Source organism: Zeus faber (genome assembly GCF_960531495.2).
Source record: "Zeus faber genome assembly, chromosome: 9".
NCBI lineage: Eukaryota > Metazoa > Chordata > Actinopteri > Zeiformes > Zeidae > Zeus > Zeus faber.
In genome coordinates, this window is record NC_137197.1 from 30720211 (window position 1) to 30745336 (window position 25126).

General features: G+C 45.2%; 1 protein-coding gene across 1 annotated transcript in view; it reads right to left on the reverse strand.

The window, feature by feature from the left end:
- fat3a (FAT atypical cadherin 3a) overlaps window positions 1–25126 on the reverse strand; it is a gene marked incomplete at both ends in the record, with an annotated part of 159113 nt that overhangs the window by 30412 nt on the left and 103575 nt on the right. Inside the window, 10 exons of the mRNA XM_080007052.1 lie at window positions 941–1757; window positions 2411–2608; window positions 3257–3400; window positions 7190–7327; window positions 8139–8353; window positions 8875–9267; window positions 11589–11822; window positions 13778–13931; window positions 18559–18755; window positions 23653–25024. Of these exons, the coding sequence (XP_079863178.1) occupies window positions 941–1757; window positions 2411–2608; window positions 3257–3400; window positions 7190–7327; window positions 8139–8353; window positions 8875–9267; window positions 11589–11822; window positions 13778–13931; window positions 18559–18755; window positions 23653–25024 (3862 nt within the window). The remainder of the gene's footprint in view (window positions 1–940; window positions 1758–2410; window positions 2609–3256; window positions 3401–7189; window positions 7328–8138; window positions 8354–8874; window positions 9268–11588; window positions 11823–13777; window positions 13932–18558; window positions 18756–23652; window positions 25025–25126) is intronic.

The following is a 25126-nucleotide window of genomic DNA, read 5'->3' on the forward strand; positions in this document are numbered from 1 at the left end:
AAGAAAACGCACCTGGAGGGAAAGGAATGACCATTCTGGCACAATACGTTGTGCCAGAAACATAATGTGATTAAGGCGTTTACAGGCGTTTGGAACAATGCGATTACGGAAGAAACCTGCGTTTACGCACGTTGGCGAGCAGCGTGGTCAGGTTATTGACGGAAGCTACACAGACGGGAAGCTACGTAGTTTAAGGAGGTGTCCCTTGAACTTCCACCCCGTCACTTCCTCATTTGTGACGAAAAAACCAAGGCACGTGCGACGGGGGAAGACGGGGGTGTTTATCATGTCTTGTTCTTTGTGCCACTATTTTTAGCTCCCTCATCAAACTCGGCTTAAAAACACTCTTGACTTTCCATGCAAATGAACCTCATACAATTTTGCTGCAGCGTATTCGTACCTTCATCTCGAACTGGCCCTCAGCGAAGCCTTGAAGCCACGTTATAATGTCGTCGTCACGCTCTCACAGCTAATCTGTGTTTTGTTTTGCTCCCATGAACCCCATGACCTCTTTGAGGACATTCTTCTCATCGTGTATATATATTTCACCAGGTGACATTGTGGTTTGAGACAGGAAAACGGCTCTACTGCCATAAAGATGGTTGTCCAACTCCAAGTACGTGTGGATGTGTGTGTAGGATGCTAAATGACAGGCGAGTTCATTTATGCCAATATTAATTTCATATGCATCAAATGGTGAGTGTGATTGAGTGTGGTGTGTGTAAAAACAAAGTAATTACTAATGAACTACTCATTTATGGTTGTCGATGCCATTCATTCCTGACAGTATATCCATATATAGTCCATATATATATTTTATACCCATAGCCAATAGCTTTTAACTGAACTTATCCAAATGTAACTAAAACTGTGCATAGAATCATTTTTATCAAACTTTGGATATCGAACAGCAATATCAAACTTCAGAACGTTTCCTCACCGCTGCAGGTGCAACGTGTGGTCCGATGGAAGCGTGGCGACACGAAGCTGAAGCGCGGCGTGCTGTAGGTGGCCAGACTGTGCGAGTCCAGTGCGATGCTCTGCTCGCACTGCGCCCCGCGGCACTCTAGCCCCGAGCAGTTCTTGTCCAAGATGGCCGACACACGTAGCACCTCCTCCAGCTGCCGGCGCCAGGCGCTCAGCTTCTGCGTCAGGTAGGCCGCCTTATAGAAGCCGCTACCCTCGCCGCCGGCACCACCCGTCTCCACCGCCAGCAGCAGGTCCAGCTGCCGCGTGCCGCCCACCGGCTGCAGGCTTAGAACGTGAAGGCGCTCGTGCTTCTGCGCCGCAGCCGCCTGCTCTAGCACCTTTAGCACCGCCTTGAGGTGCGTGGCCACAAAGTCGTGTGGCGCCGCACTCTCGAAGCGCACCGTCACCGCCTCGCGCAGCATTTCCGGCGAGGCCTGCTCCACACGCACACTCACTAGCACTGGCACGGCAAAGCGGCCATCGCTCACACTGGCGTTGAGCGTGTAGCGGCCGGCGTCCAGGCCACCCAGCGCGATGATCTTGCCGTCGCGAGGGCTGATCTTGAAGAGGCTGCGTGGGGCGGGCGCGGCGTGGCCAAAGGTGAGCACGTCGTATGGGTCGGCATCGGTGGCGTGCAGCTGGCCGATGACACCGCCAGGGAACTCGTCCTCCATGGTGACGATGTGCACCTCCAGCGGCAGCGCCACGGGCCGGTGGAGGCTCTCCTCGATCACGCGCACCGTCAGCGTGGAGGAGGAGGAGAGGCGGGGCTTGCCAGAGTCCCTCACCTGGGACGAGACGGGACACGGGATTACATTTTAAGTACAGTTAATTTTGCTTTATTTTTTAATTTACACTCAAGATAATCTTAGCTGTGAAGTTGTAACTTAATTCAAGACAAAATAACTTAAGCTATCACTAATTCAAACTAGCAAAACCTAATATAAATCATTAACAAAATGACTGACCCTAACCGTAACCCTATGAAATGTATGCTATGCTGTGCACTGCGACCCAACAAAATCCCAAACCGTCTCATTTACGAGGTTAACATAACTAAACAACAAAGAAAGTCAAGTACATGTGTCAAATTAATAACTTTCAATTGGTCAGAGAAAACCTCAAAAATCACCCCCTTGCAAGCAAGTTCTCAAAAACCTTCATGGAAATGGCCCCACAAGAACTCTTCCACCCTTTCGACTCTTTCATTTCACTCTTTGTGAAATGAAAATCAAGCTCCTGAGTTGCGGGATGCCCAAATTAGAAATAAATTGTAGAGTCGGGTCGAGATGCCTGATGTGCCCTCAATTCCAATTTCCTTCTTGGACAAGGCCGAGGCCAGTTTTCATCCAAAACAAGGAAATGAACAAAGGTTTTTTGTTCATTTTAAGTTTTTTTTTTTTCAAGACAAACTCAAAACCTCTTTTCCATTTTCTTTTACCTGAATCTGGACGACGTATTCGGTAGCCAGGTCCCTCCGGAACACCTGATTGGCCACCAGGGTCCCATCTCTCTCCAGCACAAACTCTCCACCTTCGTTGCCCGCCAGGATACGGAAGTCGAAGGGCGGACCGTTGTGGGAGGAGTCCTGGTCTACGACTGAGAGCTGCAGGATGCTCGTGCCGATGGGCTTGTTCTCCTTTGGATTCATGAAGAGAGGAGGAGACACCATCAGCAAAGCCGTCAATCCTTCAATGAAGAACTTGACCGGTATCTGGACAAAGCACCTGCAAACATGCTTCTTCGATGCACAGTAGTATTTATTATAACGTTAAGTCAGGGCAGGTCGAGTTCCCTTCTATAGCCCTTAATCACGGTACAATCTCAAAGGGCTTCATAAGCTGCACATTTCACATAGAAATCAACGGCATCCACAAGTCTGAAATAAGGAAAAACTCTAATGCTAAGGAGTACTTTTCAGGTTCAGGTTCTGATCAGGAACTGGGAAGCATCATCTTCCATCATTCTAGGTCTATCAAAATCATCATATTAGGCTATCACCGTATAGTTGAACACTGAATATGGCTTGAATGTTGTCTTTTCCAGGCTGCCTTGCAGTAAAGCAATTTGATTTGTCTGGACAAATGAGACGGTTTTAAGGGGATGAACCAAAGAACGCCTCTACCTGCTTGGCAATCACCACTGTGACCAGTTTCTGAGAAAGTTTTTTGTTGCGATATTACCCACCATTAGCTTCTGCGCTGCACGCCAATAGTCACACACCGATGTTGCTTGATCTCACCCCTGTGTGTCTGACATGACATGACACGTGAGAAGATTTGCTGACCTGTATGACCGTGGTGAGGTTGGCCGGGGAGAAGGTGGGCGGGTTGTCATTGATGTCGGCGATGTCAATGTTGACCATCACGGTGGAGGACAGGGCGGGGACGCCGCTGTCCAGAGCCCTCACTGCCAAGGAGTAGCCGGAAACCTGAGGGGGAGGAGAAGAGGTGTACGCACATGTTGATGGATTGAAGGCTTAATCCAGGTTTGGAGGATACACGGTTTAAACCTGGGGTTTAAACCTGTATGAGAGACATTAGAAGTTTGGAATGGAATTCTGGCACTTGCAGGGTATTCCACCCAACACTGACAATCTGACGGATTTCCACTTTAACCTGAAACTGTCGGCATTAATGGCTGGATGTCTCAGTACATTTGATTTTCATGGTACCATTATAGACCGAGGATATATCACGGTTTTACAGTTTTACAATACCAAGTTATTTATGACAATGGTCACTGGGTATTTCTTATGTGACATACAGAGAGAACAGTACACATTCGACATTGTGTTTTTCACAACATTCTTTGGCTGCGGCAAATCAAACACACCTATTCTATTCAAGTCTATTTTATATTGAAAGCATAAATAAGATGAGGAAAATGGGTGAATTTGGCATTTTGACATTTGTGGGTGCTATTAACAATGAAATAGATTAATCATAACATCTCCAGGCTAGCCAGAGCGGTTGCAGGACTTTTTCCATGTTGCTGCTGTTTTTTAGCACATGTCAAGCAGATGTTTCTTAAGCATGATGTTGTTCACTCTGTCGAGCAGGCGATAAATGTGGTACAAGCTTACAAATAAGGTGCCATTACAATGTTACAATGACATTACAAAGACAATACAAAGAAACGGTTACAAAGAAATATAGATCAGACGTTTCAAAACTGCAATTTGTAAGGAGCATCATGCAAAAACACAACTTCATTGGGAGCGAGCCTGCGAAGAAAAAAGCTCTATATTCTATGGATCAGACAGGTGGAGTGGTTGTCTGAGCCTTGTCATCCTTTTACACAACGACGATGTTGTGCTTTTTTGACGATGTTTTCCCTTAAAAGATATAATGAAATCCAACAATCCCGCTTGTTATTCATTTTTCATTAGGACTGATGGCAACGTCAAACGACACTTTTCAACTTCCCCTCGTAAGTAACATTATTATCAATGAAAATTTCATTTTGGCTTCCACAGCCAGCATAATGGGATACAGAAAAATAATGAATTAGAACACTCGCACGTTAAGCGGTAGGTTAAGCAGACACTAATTGAGTAATCATCTCTGGATTCCTCTCAGGGTGTCTTGTCACACAATGTGAAAAGTTATGAAATGATGCGCTCTGGGTGGATTGATTAGTCTCAGGTCTCCAGATTGACTGCGGCTGCAGTCCATAGGAGATTAATATCATCGCTCGGGCTTTACCATGCTGTGGTCCCTTGTTTGCAAGGTGGTTGCCGGAATGTGACTTCAAGGGATAATTTGTATATATTTTTTTGTTCATCCTGGTTTTATACTTACCCCTCTTTGAGGACGTAGGTAAGTTTCTTTCTTGCAGCAGCCCAGCCTTTTCTACATCCTCCCATTGGGAGTTCAATGCAAGTAATCCGGGACAAATCCACAATCTGTGTTAAGTGCAAAAACTCACTCCATGTTTTAGGAAAAGTAAACATAATTCCAGAACGGGGAAGTAACCACGGATGAGACAGATAAACATAGAGACAAACAACAACATGTCCTTGTTGCTCAGTAGTTTTCGCAGTTAGACAACTCCACAGGTTTCACCAATGGCCAATTGGGTGTGCAAGTGTGGAAATGGTGTAGTGGGGGATGGGGTTCAAGTTGGATATTTTCCTCCCGGGCCTCATGATTTCTTCTTCTTCCTGGCTTTAACAAGGCTGTCCCGTCCAGTCGTGAGGGAAGCCAAGGCAGGAGAGTTACAAGAAAGATCGCAGCCGCCTGCCACATCCCTACCCACATAGCTCACACCCCACCCATCCCGCAAACCCTCGGCCTATTGTATGGTGAACGTACTGAGTTTGAGTTCCAGCACTAGGAGAGACAGGTGACGCACAACCAGATCAATGCAGGAGTGCAGCGGCCATACCATCGCACACTAGTTATGGAATAATTCCAAATAAATGTTCCGTCCAATTAAATCATTTTATTTACTAATTAGCCATGTAATAAGCCAGATAATCCTCAATTTGCCATCCCCATCCCGGTCCAGATCGGGGTGGTGATTCGAGCCAGATTCGAGCATTCGTGAACATACCCACACACGTGCGCCGGTGTCGACAGACCTTGCTGTGTGCCATTCGACCACAGGTCAACCCCCTGCAGGCTGTTTCTGCTTCAGAGCATATATATCACTTCATATCAAAAGTCTAGCTGAGCATGCTGGAAGGCAATATCTAAGGAACAAAACAATATGCTGCTGCCTGTGAGATATGAAAAAATAAGGCGCAGTCATCAAGAAATCCTGACGTGTGTGTGTGTGTGGGGGGGGGGGGGGGGGGGTACACACACACACACACACACACACACACACACACACACACACACACACACACACACACACACACACACACCTCTATGATTTCAAAAGCACACTGAAAACACACACTTTTGTGCATCAACACACGGCGGCATGCGCACATACACGCAACGAAGCAGCCGCTGCTCTCGGACTGACAACCCAAACACACTTTCATCCGCCAAGTGCTTTGATCCACCCGCAGCACACACACACACACACACACACACACACACACACACACACACACACACACACACACACACACACACACACACACACACACACAAGTCCTGCCGTTCCCTTTCTGAGCGCGCTCTGATCCGCTCTTGCCAAACTATCGTGGACCGCACTCATGAATTCTTTATGATCAGAACACTCGCGCTTCAAGCAAGAAGGAAAAATAGGGAGAGAAAAAACATTTAAAGAGAAGGGAGAAATCAAGAGGACGTTGAACAACTCAGCAGTTTTCCCAGTTAGACAACTCTTCAGTTTAATGATAGGTCAATGTTGGTTTGGTGCGAGTGCAATGGGAAAATGGTTTGGCCGGGCAGGTTTGACCAATGGCCAACTGGGTGTGCAAGTGTGGAAATGGGGTAGTGGAGGATGGGGTTCAAGTTGGAAATTTTTCTCCCGGGCCTCATGATTTCTTCTACCTGGCCTGAACAAGGCTGTCCCTTTAACTATTTAAGGGTTAAAACATGTGGTACATCGCCATCTGATAAGTGATACAAAAAAAAAAAGATTGGCTAGACATCTCCCAATGGGACAAGCTTCCGATGTTCCTGTGTTGAACTTCCAATCGAATTCTGGCGCCCAAAGCTGGGTCCACAAGGCCCACTCGGGGTCCGTTATGGAATTCCAAGTGGTCTGCAGAACCTTGTCATTGAAAAGTTTGGGAATCCCTGCACTTGTCAACAGGAATCTTGTTTTGATAGATATTTCACCACAGGTTTCACCGCAGCTTACATTTCAGAAAAACATATTTTTTAACTTGGATGTCACTGCTGGGTAATTATTGTCAACATTTCTGCGCGAAGAACGTGCTGCTAGCGCTCTATTAGCTGAGCCTCAGAGTCTTTACAGAGACAACAAGGAGCCATGCCATACCAGAATCTGCTGGGTTTACTGTAGACAAAATTAGACAAAACAGTTCGGGTTCCAAAAATCGATCATAAAACAATACTAATAAGTTTCAGGTGAGATGCACCTCTCCCTGTTCCATCAGTTTCTTTACGTAACAGAGCATAAATATGAGTACATCAGCACAGTGTCGGGTCAGATATCCTTTAATAATGATAAGGCCAGGGACTGTAGCACCATCGTTTGTGTGTGTGTGTGTGTGTGTGTGTGTGTGTGTGTGTGTGTGTGTGTGTGTGTGTGTGTCCGTTTGCGCACGCACCGTCTCACGGTCCAGATGCTTGTTGACCTTGATCATGCCGCTCAGAGGGTCAATGAAGAACTGGTTGTCTCTGTCTCCGCTGATGATGGAGTAGAGAATAGCTCCGTTCACCGGACTGTCCACATCTTCCGCCGTCAGCTGGGGATTGACAAAGCAGACACGCGCACGCATACACACACGCATTTGGCACGCACACACAAACAGACACACACACACACACACACACACACACACACACACACACACACACACACACACACACACACACACACACACACACACACACACACACACACACACACACACACACACACACACACACACACCAATGAGCAGGCATATGCACAACAAAGCAAACAGCAAAGACAAACTCAAACAAACTCAAATATTAAGATAACTTCACACATTTAGTCCTGATAACCCTGTCGGGAGTTATTTTACAGTAATGACCATCTGGCTGCACATTATCTGGCTTATTACATGGCTACTTAGTGAATAAAATGATTTAATTTGACGGAACATTGATTTGGAATTATTCTATAAGTAGTATGCGCAGCGCAGAGGTGTGTTGGGGGACAGCAAACCCTCCTCTTCTTAGCTTCCACTAAGGAGAATGGTGCTTAAAAAAATACCGTATCTAACACTGCAACAATGTGGTAAATTATTCGTCCTACACAAAAAACTTTTGCATGACATATAACTAACTTATGAATGTGAATTTTGACATATCCACATTCATGGCTTCAGGTCTTCAATGGTAGTTTCTAGGTAGAATCACCGCTCACAAGTGTTATCATCAGCAAGTAGGGGGTTCCCCGTGACAACGGTTATTATTAACAGACAGCGGCCATTATTTTATTTTTAACTGACTGCCGATTTCTGCTTTTGAACAATCAGAATTGAGTATTCCACCACGCTACTCAAGCAAACGAATGTTACGAAATAGTACCTTAACGACGGACTCCCCAATGGCGGCATCCTCGGACACCACGGCTGTATAGAGGTCACGGCCAAACACGGGCGCGTTGTCATTAACGTCAGTCAGGTTGACATTGACGGTGGTGATAGCGCTGAGCGGCGGGGTGCCGCCGTCACGAGCCTCTACTGTCAGGAAGTAGTCCCGGCATGTCTCGTAGTCCAGGGGCTTGGACACCACGATGGTACCTTAGGGGGAAAAAGGAGAGTGGTTTGATGGAGATATAAAATAAAGGATGGGAAAATTGTAATTTTCGGTTTAAAGGTATTCAATGCCAATTCTGATATTGCACTGTAATATTCCTCCCTAATTCCTTTTTTTATTTGACCTTGATTTAACCAGGAAAACCACCCCTTTTCACCCACTGTCTCTTTTTGAAGAGTCATCTGTTCAAGAAGGCAGTGGCAGTCAATAAAAACAATACAAAAGACAACATGGACAGCACAATACGATGACACACAGTGAGCAGTTACACAGTCACAGTCAATAGTCAATACCCAATCATTATGACACTAAACCAGACAGTCTCGGCCAATTCTGCATTATTCTTTACTTCCCACAGTATTTCAACTTAGTCCAAACGATTAATGGCTTCGCTCTGTTCTTCTCCTCTAAATGCCAATAGATTCCTAAATCAATCACAATTCCAGCAAATTAATCTGCAGCGTCCAATAAGTGTATAGATTAAAAGAAAACAAAAGATGCTTACCTGTTATGGGATGGATGTGGAACTTGCCGTGCTCGTTGCCCGAGCGGATGCTGTAGGTGATCTCGGCGTTGGTGCCGATGTCCTTGCTGGCGGCGTACACCCGGAGGACCTCAGTCCCCACAGCTACGTCTTCCGGCACAGTGGCGAGCTGGTCGCGCCGCTCGAACACGGGCGGGTTGTCATTGACGTCCAGCACAGTGATGGTGACATTAACCAGCGAGGAGAGGGGCCGCGGGCGGCCCTTGTCCGACGCCCGGACTGTGATCCGGTAGGACGGCTGCACCTCGCGGTCCAGCACCCGCTCCAGCGCCACCACGCCCGTGGAGCCATCAATGGAGAAGGAGCCGTCGGCCGAGTCCACAAAGGAGTAGACAACCTGGCGGCTGGGGCCAGCTGAGAGAAGGGTGTGGGGAGGGAATTATATGCTGGGTTCAAAATGGCCCATTTATCTTTCCTCTCTGTATTATAGTTGGCATGATGTTCTGAAGCTCACAATTGGGATGCAAATGATAGCCACTGATGATGTAGCTACATTATAATAATTTCCCCATTTAGAAAGTCAGACCCTCCTGACGATAGATAGTGTGTTTATTGTATGTGTCGTTCCTTCGCTATAATAGGCGAATAAACTGAGTGCACACATTGAAAGCGTCATTTTGTCACTCTCCAGCACAATGAGTAACAGTGTATCAGCAAAACAAGAGTTCTACAATTCAGGAGAGAGTGATCTTTTAAAAGATAATATAATTGAAATGCATGACAATACTCGGGAGGGCGCCCCTGCTTATTAATGATTGAAAATGATGTCCCATTTTCAGATATAATTATACACTCCCGTCCATAGCTATAACTGTGGAATATACTTGAGAGTAGAATTGTTAAATGAATACCACATTTTGAGGCTGTCTTCCAATGAGTAGCGAGGCTTGACTTAATTACAACGGCAATTTGCAACCTTATAGTAAACAGATAGCATGTCAATGTATATAATCCTGCAGAGCAGATTGTGAGAAGGTGGGCGGTAAACTGATCTGGGAACCTACTGAAATTTAAAAACAGAGCCAAAAACATGAAGGGCTTGCTCCGCTTCAGAAAGCTGTCAGGCTATGAACAAAATACCACACCTGAGAGAAGGACGACGAACCGAGGGTTTGAAAGAAGCAACCAGAGAGTAAGCAACCGGCTGTGCTTTTAGATTGTCTACAAGGTGGTGTTGCCATTTATTTATTCAATGTAGTTTATGTTTTCTATGTTCGCATGTTTAACTAGGTCATTCACAACAATGCATAAAAAAACTGACTCAATTACAGGCAGACTTTACAGCATAGATAGGGTCCAGGCAAGCACGAGTGCACATAGACTGGTCGACCACATAGACAGATTCACGCAAACAAAGGAAAGTGTGCTTGGAAACTGAGCTTCAAGGTCACAACCTGGTATGGCATTAATCAAACCCTAATTATGCTCCATTTTGTCCTTTTCTTGGAAAAAAAAGTCTTCATGCTCAAGAAGAAATGCTTAAATGTGCTAATGTTGTTGACTCTAAGTGGCCTATAAGTATTATGTATGGTGACTTAATGATAAACTCGATAAGAGGTAACGCGATAACACTCAGTTTTGTCAAATGTTCTTCTATTTAGAAACACAACTTCCTCCATCCCCAAGAATAATTTATTTTCCATCACATTAGGTACACAATGTACCAGCTGTTTTCTAAAGACAAGTCATAGGTAGTTTTGCCCATAGGGGATATACTCAGGGTAAAAAGTCAGATTTCATATTTCAGTGTTTTGTGGGGGGAAGGGCATCAGGGCCATTTCATTCGCTGCGGTCTGTCCATGTGTATTTGTTGCACAGCTCACTGGGCGCTGACAGCTAACCCAAACCCTGAGCCATTGCTGTGACTCTGCAGAGGTCCCCAGGTCCTACTCTAAGCGAGCAGATGGAACCGACCCTGGCAAATTACTCAGGGCAAACAGATAACAGGGAACAGAGAGTGGATGTTGTGGAGCAATCAGTGGCTGAAGTACTAGGTCAGCCAGTAGCACTTGGAAGCTCGTTTTTTGTTTTGTATTTTTCTATCCAGCTGCCCGCCTTCTAACGACACGCAGAAATAGCTCACAAGTTCAATTTTACTTGTGAACAAACATCTTGGGTTAGCTGAGTTAGGGCTATCGGGTGCAGATCTTGGTGGTAGTAGCAAATTTTCAAACGAGAACTTTGAAGGCCGAAGTGGAGAATGGTTCCATGGGAACAGCCGTTGAACATGGGTCAGGCGGTACTAAGACTCAACAGCCTCATAGCGTGTTTGAGGCTGATTGCTATCATATCTCACATTTTCTTATCCATCATTTTGAGCTGTTAAGTTGTTCTGTTTTGAATACAGAGGTGTCACAGCAGGGTAATCACAGGTGTAGCTCATAACAATAATTATGGTCCTGTTCGATTTACTATTGCCAGTGCCAGCTTAAATTAGACAGACCGATAATTATTATTATAAGCTGCACCTGTGATTCAAGGACCCGTTGGTAATTGTTAATGCCTTCTTGTTCTCTTATTTATGAAACCCGAAGGTTATGTTCAATTTGGTACATAACTCAAATTGTCGCCGGCACCGCCCACCGACTAGTACAGCTCACACATCCCCACTCCCATCCCCGGCCAGAGAGACAAAGAGAAATGGGAAAAAACAGGCCACGGACTCTCTTGCTTACCTTCATCGGGGTCTATGGCCTGGATGCGGGTAAGTAGCGCCCTGGTGGCTGTGTCCTCGTATACACTGGCCGTGTACTGGGGCAGTGTGAAGGCCGGCGGGTTGTCGTTAACGTCCGTTAATGTCAGACGCACCTCGGCACGGCACCACAGGCCACCGCCATCCGTTGCCTGGGCCTCTAGCTGGTAGGTTTGGGTCGTCTCCCGGTCCAGTGCCACCGTTGTCTTTATCTCACCTGTAGAGGTAAGGGAGGTGGAGATAGAAAGTAGATTTGGTAAATGATACGTATATGGGAAGAGGTAATACTTACAAAGGATTGATAAATTGCTTGGATGTTCAACCTGATGGGATGACTTGGCAACTCACTGCTTAACAATTCCCATATACCTCAACTAAAAAATGTTCACAGTTGTTGATGTCTCTAACAATCTTTCAACTCCTTCCATTGGTCTAATGTAGCACAGCTGTTTAATTTCCAAGGGAAATTCATGCAGGCTAGCAGCCAGTTTGTGCTCTTGGCTGTTCTTGGTCATTTTATATTTAGGAACCTCACAAACTGATTCACATGCAGCCTCCTGAGTTTGTTAAGAAAGAGCTTTTGGCATGTGATGACATATTTCTCCAAAGATCAGTTTGTTGTCTAAGGTGGTAACTTAGCTAGCTACTATTTGGACAGCTCCACCTTCTCCATTGTTTTGACACCTATGGTAAGACATTGCAGTTGGATGGTATTTTCGATATGAATCTATGATTATTTATTATATCTTTCTTTATATTCTGATCTAGGAAATTGGATGGACATTGTTGGGGGCACCACTTTACAAGGGAGTGAAGTATGGTCACATTGTTGGATATTGGATGTCACAATCGTAGTCTCATCTGAATACTTACTGAAGGTCATTATTGGACAACGACTATCTGCTACAGCACTGTGTCAGGTTTTAATTACATTGACAATAGCACTGAACCCTGTGGTTAACCACAGGGTACCATCAGGGCCCTGATGGCACTGCATTGACCTATGTATTGAACTGAGATTGTTGAGTAAGAAAGGACATCATCCAAAAAACAATGAGGATTGTGTACACTGGAAAGATCCACAAATTCTAATCTGACATGGGAATTTTTGGCTTCCAGGAGAAAAAGCAAAATGTGAGGCAATGGATAGAAGTTCATCGACTCCAATATTCTGTTGGTCAGCAAACTGAAGAGGATCCACTGTACTCATTACGTTCATTGAAAGCACCGGATGTTAGAAACATTTGCTGATGCGTGTTAAAGCCCTTGGTCGAAAGTTATAAGGCACCATTGGGTTCTTCTTAACCCAGGGGACATGAAGGATGACCTCCATAGCTCTGGTACTGTGGGCTCTTTGAGTGAGCCACCCAAGCCTGTTGATCACAGCAGGACTGTATTATAAGATTGCTTTCTTATACAGATTCCTTATAGAGTTTCACCTTTTCGGCACCTTATCAACATCCTGCACTCTCAAGAGACAAAATACTCTCAATACATCGCTGTTGTCCTTAGTTAATAACAGAACATCTGAAGTTTCATCATCCTGTTCTCATCTGAAGTCATATTTGTCATTAGTCTACTATCAGTCTACTACTAGTCTACTATTGTGTGGAGACAGGGAGCCTGTATCATTCTCCTTTGATGGAATACCACAAGCATCTTTTATCTCTCCACCATGAAAATGTGACTCTCCTCTAACTACCCATTGAAAGGCCAAAAAGCACTTTGTTGTTTGAATAGCTTCTTTCTGAAACTCATACCGCTATTCACACACACTCTGCTGCCTCCACAGCCACATATAAGGTGGAATTCTAAAAGAACATCTCCTGATCCGTGCATTTAAAACCCTTCAAAACAACAATGGATGTGCCTGCCTCTCTGCTTGCCTATTTCCGAAAAACGGGAAACTCACATGGCAAACTCAAATTTAGTCACATGTGTCTTGGTGTATTCTTTGGCCTAAACGTTTGTCCCCTTGGACTGCATTTAAGCACAGTCAGAAGCTGCAGCAGAGTGGTAAGTTTCTCAATAGTTAAGTGTTCAACAAGGTTTTGAACAGTTACAAATGGTGGGATCCAACAGTTCAATAAGGCCTGGGTTGAAAAATGGGGAACCTATCCTGTAATGGTAATCATTCGAATTCAGGTTTGGACATTTTCATGTATTACATACCCGACTCAGGGTCGATGGCAAAGTCGTGTGAGCCAGGGCCCTGCAGAGTGTACTGGATCCAGGCACTGACGCCCACATCGGCATCCGTCGCCCCGATCCTCAGCACAACCCCGTTGACTGGGATGTCCTCTGGGATAGAGGCAGTGTACACAGCCTGTTCACACACAGGACATACAGAGAAACAAATCAAGAAAGAAATCATGAGCCTACATACACATACTACACAGACTCTGACACAAATGCATCCCCACAAGGAACATGAATGTGTGTCGGAAATGTGACATGTTTTCCTTTAAGAGCGGAAATACCACAACGGACGAGAGTAGCATTCAAAAAAAGCACAAGGCAATGTCAATTTTAAAACGGAATACTCTATTTACAGTTGATAACAAGTTCGACCTCATTTTAACACCCGTACGGGTCAAAAGTTTGCTGTGTTCATTGGGAGGAATGACGTTTAACTCTTACCTGCCACCACAATTCAAGGAGAGAATATGGGGAGTTAAATTGCTTGGGACCAGAGTGCGTATTATACCTGTTGTCTTTAAATTAATTGTCTTTCTTGTTTTTTAACCTTTGTGTCATAAAGGGAGAGCAAGAGACAGCATGAGACACAACAAGACAATCACAACTAAATCTCTAATGGCAAAAAGTCAACCAGTTAAAAAAAATGCATCTCCCCTTTTAAAATGTATCAAAATCATTACGTAATTAAACGCTATGTGCATAGACTGGCATCACATACAGCAGGTGTCTTCCTGTCACACGTTGAAGGCCTTTCTATTCACAAAGGGCTTAGACATGATTTTTAATCAAAATGACAGTAGATGAGACTAGCCTGAGGGATGCAACCAATTTAATGAAATGAAACCAGATATTTAAAATGAACAGACTGCATGCATTACTTGCGTAAATTTACTTCTGAAGTTTTGTTTCACAGAACACCTCAAAAACAAACACAGATGGACGGCCTCTGAGTGTGCTGGAGCGGGACGACCAAAAACAGATTTGCAAGCACGTTTTTGATTGTTTAAGCCGCGGTTAATTGCAAGTGGACAGTGTTTACACAGAGCTTTTCCCACTCACTACAACTACTCAAAGCCCTTGACAATTACACCTGCCTCGTGTAACTTTGTGAGTGGTAGCTGCACAGATTGTTCTCCCCTCTGAAATGGATGTTTGGTTAGAGAAAGGGGGTTTGGGGGAGAAAGGCATGGAACAACATTGTCGTCTGGCCAAGCATCTATCGCCAAGTCACCCCTTGCTGTTTGGTGTTATTGAAGCACCGAGATCTTTAAATTGAAAAGCAAAAGTCAAATATGGTAACCTTTGTGTTGTGGTCGATACTGACAGTCTATGATTTTATAAGCGAATTTCATACATATGCTAAAATCAGCCTTGCTAGTCGCACAATATATGCCATATTCAATACCTTCAGCCATGCTAGTTATCATCCCTATAGTTGTACAGACAACACTGTACAAGTCTGGAAAGCGGGAGCCCACAATAATTTTAAAGTTTTTAACGCTCAATGGGTCCGGCATGTGCCGGTTCATGGCCAATTGTTGCCTCGGAGGCAATATATTGAGTAAACAATCACCCCTGGTATAGCATGACACAATGGTATAACAGGCTTTATGAGTTCTGCAGGTTTTATTGACGTATATGTGATCAGACTCAAACGGTGCTTTCTAGTACTGTGGAGCCTCGTGCCCAGCAAGCCGGCATTTATAACAGGGATCTGCTGCAAACTTAAAAGTGACATGTATGGGGGAAGGGGGTATGTAATACAGAGAGAGGGCGAGAGGGAGAAAGGGACGCTTTGACAGGACAGCCGCCCCGTTGTCCCCCCCACAGTTTTTTTTCCAGGGTTTAAGGCCTGCTTTCTGTGGTAGCGGGGCCCTGCCGAGACAGTGAACATCCTGAGAGGGCTGCGATCGCGGTTGCTACCTTTGCATCTGACCTGCGGGGTGGAACGCATCTAGGTTCAAGCTCCGGGGTTTCTGCTGCCCCAGGGAATGATGAGGTGGAGGGAGGAGGAGGCCGCTCTCCCTCTTCTGCGTCCTGGACTCCGCAAAGTGCTTACCGCCGCAGCAGCTGGGAGGGGGCCGTGTGGGGCATCCATGATCTTCTTGGATTGGGCTTCTTGGATTTTCTCTTCCTCTTCGAACCTGTCCGTCATGAGGCCATCGCTTAGCAGAAGACGCAGGTGGGGCACACTGGAGCATCCAGCAGTGACACTCTGTCCCGGTCCAGGAGCCTGATCAGGCCTAGCCAGAGGGCCCGATGTAAGGCCACACTGCCACCCATGCTATGCCCTGTAGCCTGGGCTGCGCAGCGAGTGAGGCGGAGGGAAAGGTGCATGGCCTTCCGTAGATCCACCAGCTTCCTCCTTTACTGTGACCGAGCTGGCCAGCTCCGCCGGCATCTTGTCCTGGTAGCACTGGTGCAGGGCCTGAATATTGATGGAGCAGGCCGACTGCCCCGACACCAAGTAGGCCTTCTCGGCTAGCGAGCCGCCTTGGAAGTTAGGGTGGGCTTCTTCCCCAGGCTGATGCCTTCCCCTGGGGCAAGAGAGTTGGTGACAGAACCTTCCACAGGAGGGAAGGGCAGATAGCCAAGCTCTTGGACTTGGCCCACGCGGCAGTAGGCCTCAAATATAGGAATATGTGACCCAACACGCATTTTAGGTACATATTTTTTGCTGTCATTTGCCTTTTTTTCCACGGCATTTGAAAGTGATGAATCAGAGCTTCAAAACGAGATGTCACTTGTGTGAATCAAGCAAATACTTTTAAAGCTATTGCTTGTTAAGGACGAGGCCGCGGAAAACTGCGTTTCAAAGATAATCACCCTCAAAGTTTTCCGCCAGCTCCCAGAATGCAAATCGATTGGAGCATCAACAAAGCCACATGGCTACTTGCCACATGGCCACTTGACACCCTGCTGAATGGGGCAATCTCTGCATTGTTCTTGTGTTTTGAAGGAATGTTGAGCAGCCTCATCGACACACAACATCTTTGTTTTTAAAAAAGCAGTAAGAATATACATGTTCTATAGAAGTGTAATTATTTAGGAGTTCAAAAGTGCGGACAACACAACAAAATGTACAGTCAGTCAATAATACAAGTCTTTGTACAGTACAACCTCCGTGTGTCATTTAATATATAAATCTGTGTAATGCAAATATATTTAAAGTTCTTGGAGTTATTATGTTGGCTAACCCCAACTCTGTCCCCACTACACTCTGAGAGCCTGTTTGGGGCTACCTCTTTTATTTCGTTTCACCTCTGGCTGCATTTGCAGGTAAACTTGAGAATCTTGTACATTGCTACTTGTTCATAATCTGCATCACCAACCTCAACGGACTTCATCACATCATCAACTTCTTCCGTTTTAACAACAACAGGCGTGTCGTTGGTCTCCTCCGGTGGTTGTTGAAATTATTCAAATTTATCATCACATTAAGATTGAAATCTGCTGTTTGAAATGTTCTCCAAGCCCGGGACAGCATCGCTGTCGGAGAACTGACTATCATCGCGGAAAATTTTGTCCAGTACACGCTGCTTACACTGACATAGATCTATCGCACTGGTCGGATTAAGGTCTTCGATATGATTTTGAGTTTCTGCCACCAGCTTCTCATAATCCATATCAACATGGAGATGAAAGTTTCACAGAGAGGTGAAACCGAAGGCTCCTCGTCCTGTGCTTTAAACTTCCACAACAATGTGGGTTTTGCTGTGGTGGGTCACATGAAAGATAGACAGAGCACTTCAGTGGGGGGCTCCAGAGTAGAACTCCCCATCCAACATGGACACCACCGTGTCCAGTACGGCCATGGTGGGGACGCCCATCTTGCTGGCCACTTGCTGGGACACATCGACCAGTTTGGCCAACTCAAGGTCGGAGCTCCCCAGGAAGCTGGGGAGGCTCTCTCCATTGTTGGACTCGTCCGATGACCCCATCTGGGCCCTAAAGGATAACTTCTGCTGTGGTTCCTCCAGGTTATGCGTTATAAAGGAAACACTGAGGTATGGGGGCTGGGCTAGTGCTCGGAGGAGTGACGGCGTGGACGGGGCCAGCTGCTGAGCTTAGCACTAGCCTCCAACATTGTGCAAGCGTGCCGCTCATCTCCTGACAGTGGCCAGGGGAATCCGGGCACGGGCTGGGCACACCACAACGTTCTCCAGAAATGCCACCTCAGCCTGCCTTCCCAATCACATCATGCAGGAGCAATGGCGATCTCCCATCTCCCTGCAGTATCCCTGCGGGGTAAGCCCTACTGGACAGCATGTTCGTTCGCTCCAAAATGAAGATGAGAAAAAAAGAGAACAGTGGAGCAGTGGACAGTTGATGCTGTAAATTTCGAGGATCTCCAGGAGATTTCTTCTTACTCAAAGTAAGAAAAGAGGAAGAGAGAAAGGTGGGATGCGGTAATATACCCCCGCATGGGGCTGGGACAGAAGCGCAGCATTGTCACTTCCTCTGCCATTCTGCATGAATGCATGAGTCTTCGATTGGATTACATGATCTGTCGATCAGTTCCATGAGTAAGTAATCACAGTAACTGCGAAAGGGAATTTCATCCCAATTTCCATTTTACAGCCTCCGACCTGCAATCTACTATCTATCCCACAAACACTTAGAAGCAAAAAAAATGATGAACTGAACACAGAAAACAACTTTTCTACCATTCGCTGTCCCCGCTGCTCGTGGTTCTGTGAGAAAGAATTTCTCACAGAACCAGAAGGGTATTTTGTCTGGTTTTTGTTTCTCACCTGGTCGCACACAGGGCTGTTGTCATTGGCGTCGGTCACTGTCACCTCCACCGTTGCCCTGGTAACAAAGAGGCCATCACTGGCTGTGACGTTGAGCACGTAGAGGTCCCGCTCCTCTCTGTCTAACGGTCCCTTCACGTACATCTTCCACTCGCCCTGCACCAACCCCAGAGCAAATGCCCCGTGGCGGTTCCCACCTGGGAGACAAGTCAAGAGAGTGAGAGAGGGAAAGAGAGATGAGTCCATGAAAGCAGAAAAGAGGGATACTGCGAAACTGGGCTTCCGATTTATTTGGCAAATCCCCACACACATCAGGACACAACATCAAATCGGCCGTCTTCTTGAGCTACTGCTACAAGTGGAACCAATTAAAACTTAACAATTACAGGCTCATCTCCTAACTTGATTAAAAAAGAGACAGAAACAGGAGAAAGTAGATATTTGTCGCAGGTCAGAAACAGGATGTTGAGAATGGCAATTGTCGATAATTGCTACTGTTGCCAGCCTGATAAGGGCTCTTATCAGGTAAAAACAACATCACTTAGGACAGGAAATTTCTGCCCTCCCTGGGTGGGAAAACAAATATCTGCTACAGATGAACTGAAGTATGAAAATATTTCGCGGTGCTTGAGGTGCATGGTTTTGTGACAGAGAAAAAGAGAGGAGAAGGGAGACCATGAGAAGGGACTCAGAAGGGCAGAGAAGAGTAAATATGTTAGAGAGATAGTGTGGTAGCTCAGAGATGGAAAGATTATGGGGAGCCCGGCAGAAGAGGCGGAGTGCTGAACCTCCATACCGCGTGTCCACTCACAAAATAAAATCTGTTCTTATGCTTAGTCCATTTGTCCCAGCATCACACGAGTTGTGGAATAACCATATGACATGCAAGAGCATTGAAAAAGCCCCATCATTAAAGCTGTGAAGGCAATTAGTGACGCTACCTCTCATTGCTGTACCTGTACATTACTAAATTATAACACAAGTAATTATAAATCAACCTTTGGATTAATTGCTGGCATTTGGTAAAATGTTGGCGCTTATGCATTTGCAAATGGAATTAACAAATACCAATTACAGCACAATAAAATACCCTTTGGTAGCTAAATGGAGACAAAATTAAACAATCTAGTTATTGTGCTGACTAGCAAATGGGTTAAAGCCGAAATAATGCCAGGCAGGCCCTGAAGATGGTCTTATTCTAAGCATTTGAAAACTTTAAATGAGACAAACGAGCCTTTGCTCAAATTATTACTAGTTTTAACACCTTCAAGCAGTCTTGAAATTGTAGCAAATTGACATAGGAACATCCATCCATACAGAAGCTACAAATTAGTAATTGACTATCGATGAGCTACTATGACTATCAATGAGCTATAATTTAGCGGGAGTGCATGTACATCGTTTTTTCAAAACGATCATGTGAGTCATCTGAGGATAGCAATATATACTGTATATATATATATTTTTTCCTCTGTAACTAGGTCAACAGGGTCAGTTTTAATCATTGCCTTTCTCTCTGGCAACTTGAGTGTCTTGAGCATTTAATGGGCCACCTGTTCAGCAGTGTTTTATTAGTTTCATTCTACAATAAGTCAATAATATAAAAAAATAAACAAGTAATCTCTGACCAAATGCTGAAAAAGCCTTTTTTTCAGCTCAAATGGGCACACTTTCGAGAGTCCCTGCGTGGGCGGTGGCAGAGATTGTTTCCTGCCCTGCCAGGTGTCGCACAGCTATCCCAGCTATCCATGGGAGTGCAGACACAATACTGTGCATCACACTCGCTCATTCAGTGACTTACTTTGGGTTTTTCTCAGTTTTTTCTAGAGCTGATCAATCGTTGTCCAGTGCACAACAAATCCCTCACACATACACACAAGCACACATACTGTATCTCCGAATGTGTAGACAAGCCTTCAAAAAGGAAAGGCTGTACCCGAAGAGACCCTCTCCAGCCCCCAGCCTTCAGAATTTCATCAAGGTGTTTGAAAAACCCAGTCTGACTCAAATAGAGGTGATGATATCTTGGATAGTGGTGCGGCTTCGGCGGCAAGATCGTGCCCCAAAGAACACTAAGCCCATACAAAACAAACTAAAGTCAAGCGAACAATCATAGCAATAATTTAAGCCACTGCCAGCAGTTTCAAACAAAATTGAATGTCTACCTGTTTATCCCGCAACAGGCGTACCTTAGCGGATCTTACAAAGCTTATCTTTTGACAGCAAGCGGAAAATATTCCTGCCAGCGCGCCGCCTCGGCTATTTTATCGGAAGCTTTATTCCGAGTAGAATCAAATGAAAATCCTTACTTTACTTATAGTAGAAAGTAGAAAGAAACATGTTACACTTCTCGTTACATTACTTTTTCTTGAGATGCATTGTCACGTAATTGCCACACATTTAACATTGTGCCTTCCTGTTTCCCAGCATGCATTGTGTTCACACTTTGAGAGTTAAATTAATAAGTTTTATTGTTAAGTAGAAGTTTTAAATGTCGTATGCAAGTGTTATGCATGATTGTCTAGTGTTGTTAAATTGTTAGCAATCGTTTCTGTTTATGTATCAGTGTTTTGGGGAATTAAGTACTGAAACTGTGATGGACATGGATTTCTGTTTGGTTTGATGACCACATCGTTGTTTGACAAGCTGAGCAAGTCTCCATCTCAAGGTTTGGCTGGCAAAACAAAAACAAAATAAACAAACAAACAAACAAACAAAAACAAACAAACAAAAGAAACAACAACAACAAAAAACTTATGTACACAGGTGCTGTGATTACTGAATTTATGTGCAGTAGCGCATTATAAACAAAGGACCCAGCGCAACTTATTGCAGAAAAATGCAATGTGATTATAGTGACACATTACCCCTAACACTGGTAAGTGATAAAGGTCAAATTCCTCTCTGTTTCTGACTTTCAATCTTGGGTGTCTTTTTTGCCAAAAGACTTTCTAATTCTTACTCGGGCCAGAGAAACTCAAATACCTCTGCTTCATCAGTTCTCCCTCCGTTTGTCACCAATAAGGTCACACATCTTTCATTCTCCTTTCGTGTCCGTCTGGGCGAAAGCTCGTTAGAATGCAGAGTGGCGGAGGAATCCCTGCCTGTTCATTAAAGCCACCCCCCTCCAAACCCCCTCTCGTCAGCACTGTGTGGGTCCTCTGGTGTAATTCTCTCGACGGCACCCCAACTTCCATTATAAGCTACTTGCGTGTCAATTAGTGGGGAACAAGTCAGAAAAAAAGTTGGGTCCTTTGATCAGCGTCCTTATTATGAACATATCTTTAGTATTCAACCTGCTCCTGTCAGTCTTTTCCTTCTTCCTTTGTCCCTCCTTTTCCTCACCTTTGATTTCTTTGTCTTTGAGTTGCTTTGAGCTTTGCTTTTAATTTTCTATAGCAGTGCAAAAAATGTAAAAACTAAAATTAAATAAAAAATAAATTGTAATTACCATTATGCCCCCCCAACGCAGTAATTGGAGAGCGTTATGACATTGATGTTCCATTGATTTTCAGAGGTCAACCAGAATTTAATTTAATGTCTGCGAGTCTGCCCATCTTAGTGGGATGAAGAGTACGAGAAAAATGATGACTGAATTTGTTGGACCATTTCCAGGTGGCCTTAAATGCGCCGCAGGTCATACACTGCTGTAAACTGTTTAAGTTGTTTACCACCCATTTTGTGGCCAAATGTAGGGGCTGGTGGGGTGGAGGTGGGGGGTGGGGGAGTTCAATGCTTATACCTCACTATAAATAATGAAAAAAAATCTGGCAGTGTCGGCAAATGATCAAATTATTTAGGAGCAGTTGTTTCCTAATCAAGCCGAGACACACGCACACAATCACACAGAAAAAAATGTGAATTATGAATTGAATTATGACTTTAATTTTGTGTCAGGGGCAGTGTTAAGGGCAGTCTTTTTGTTGTAATGAGTAACGTAGCACATTATTTTGAAATTCAAGTATTCAGTTATTTAGTTACTTTTTCAAATACGTACTCCGTTACGAAAATCCCCAATACATTCGCAGTAAACTTCCAGCCACACACAACACTTGACGAACCCTGTAGTAAGTTTAGCGTGGTAGCATGTTGTATTATCTCGACATCCAGTACGGGAAAGTCCAATAACGAGGGAGGTCAGGCTCTGCACCGCCCATTCAGAAGCCACGCTGCATGACTGCTCTCTTTCGCTGCTACCCCAATGATGTCAGCGAGTTTGTGACAAACTTCATTGATAAGCTAGTACAGGATATGGCTCCCATGGTTATGGTGAGATGCCGTGAGTTGAGAAATTCAAACGCAACGCACTAAATGCACACATCGCTGCTTACAACGCCGGGCTTGTGTCGGGGAACATGGACGATTACAAAGCGGCGTCTTACCAATTGAGGAGAGTTGTGAAAGAGGCTAAGCGATAGTAGAGGGACAGAGTGGAGTCTGAGTTCCAGCTGTCTGACACCAGAAGCATGTGGCAGGGATTACGGACTGTTAGGTACTACAGGCAGAGCTACCACCACGGCGAGTGCTGATGCTTCTCTGGCAGAAGATCTGAACTAATTTTTTGCACGCCTTGAGGCTTACAGCGCTAGCATTAGCATTAGACCCCCTGTTAGGACAAGAGAACCGAGTTCTACTGCCGGAGGTAAGCGCACACTCAGCATCACAGAGACTATGTGAGGAGGGTTCTGAGCTGTACAGTTGGCTACGCGCCCTCTGGACAATACAACCAAACCAATCAATAAATCGCAAAGGGATTTTTATTTTTGGTAACACAAAAGTACTCTAATGAGTTACTTTTCTCGGAGGTAACGCTGGAACATAACAAGTTACTTTTTAATGGCAACAATCTTGTAATGTAACAAGTTACTTTTATAAGTAATGTTACCCAACACTGGTCAGGAGGTGCCTCCAGATGTTTGCTCACAAGTGTTATGATTGTCTGAGATGACCAAGGCTGCATCCTGATTTTTCCATTCACTAACTTGGGCAAATGAGCCATGCTGGAATACAGCGATGGTGGGAATCCTTTACAAATGAAAAAGACAGGCAAGGAACGTTGAAACAATGAAAAAAAAAACCATAAGAGACCCTCACCTGTTATGTGGTAGCTGACTTGGCGGTTGACAGGGGAGCTGTCGTCATCTCTGGTGTTCAGCACAGCCACCACCTCCCCAGGCGGGTCACTTTCTTGTACAGAACAGTAGTATCTTTCCTCTAAGAACATGGGGGGGTTATCATTGGTGTCAGACACGGCCACTGTCACCGTGGTGGTGGCAGAGAGTGCAATTCTCTCCCCGAGGTCAGAGGCCACCACAGCAAATGTGTAAGTCGGGTTAGTCTCATGGTCCAGCTCCTTGAGTGTGGATATCCAGCCGGTGTTGGTGTCGATGCTAAAGGTGGCAGCTGACCGGTCTGCTTCCCTGCCTTGCTCGGTTGATACACCAAGATTATAGGTCACCTGGCCGTTGGCTCCAGAGTCTGGATCCAGTGCCTGGACTTGGATAATTCTGGTTCCAACAGGCATTCCTTCCATGACTGTAGCCTCATAAGAGTTGGACTCAAAGGCGGGCTTGTTGTCATTCAGATCCAGCACTTTCAGCTCAACATCAACGGTGGTCACAGAATCCAGCTTTGCTTGCTGTACAGTGGCAGTGACCTTGAAGTGGTAAGATCTAATCACCTCATGGTCCAGAGGCTTATCAAGCTTAATGAGCCCTGTATCCTTTTCTACCACCAAAACTCCATCATGGTTGTTTTCTCCGGTCTCTCCATTAACCATAGAAAAGGCAACTGAGAGCGAGGCATGTCCAGGGGGTGTGTTGACACGCACTGCCCCAACAGCTGCCCCAATGGGGGTGTCTTCCGGCATGGTAAAGGAGTATTGGGGTTGGGTGAAGGCTGGGATGAAGGCATCCAGTACGAGAACATGGATGTAGACAGATACAAGTGAGTGTCTGACTGGGATGCCGCCATCCACAGCCTTGACAAAAAAGGACAAGACCGAGTTCCTCAAGTGGCTGAAGCTACCTTTGGTTACCATCCACCCATTCTCAGGGTCAATCTCCAGAATATCCACCACCGGCACATGTGCCTCACTGTAAAGGGAATAAGTCACTTTTGAATTGATGCCATCGTCTGGATCGTGGGCCTGGATCTGGGTTACCAAATATCCTTTGGCAACATCCGATTTGACTGAAGCCCGGTATTCTGTGGCACGGAAGCGGGGTGTATTATCATTATCATCCAACAGAGTAACTTGTACTGTACAGTAGGAGGCCCGACCGCCTGCATCCTGGGCTTCCACTGTTAGAGCGATGTCCTTATTGGCTGGGTCCTCACGGTCCAGCTTCTCTATGGTAGTGATCATTCCGTTTCCATCAATGCTAAACTGGTCCTTACCAACCTCATTCACAAACGAATATGTGACCTGGCCGAACAAACCAGGATCTGCATCATTTGCCTTCACCTAAAAATAATAAATACCAGCAGTTATTCCAATAATCAGCTTGAATGACAAATAGTGGTTATATGTGGTATTTCACAAGATGCTGTACAATCATAATTAACA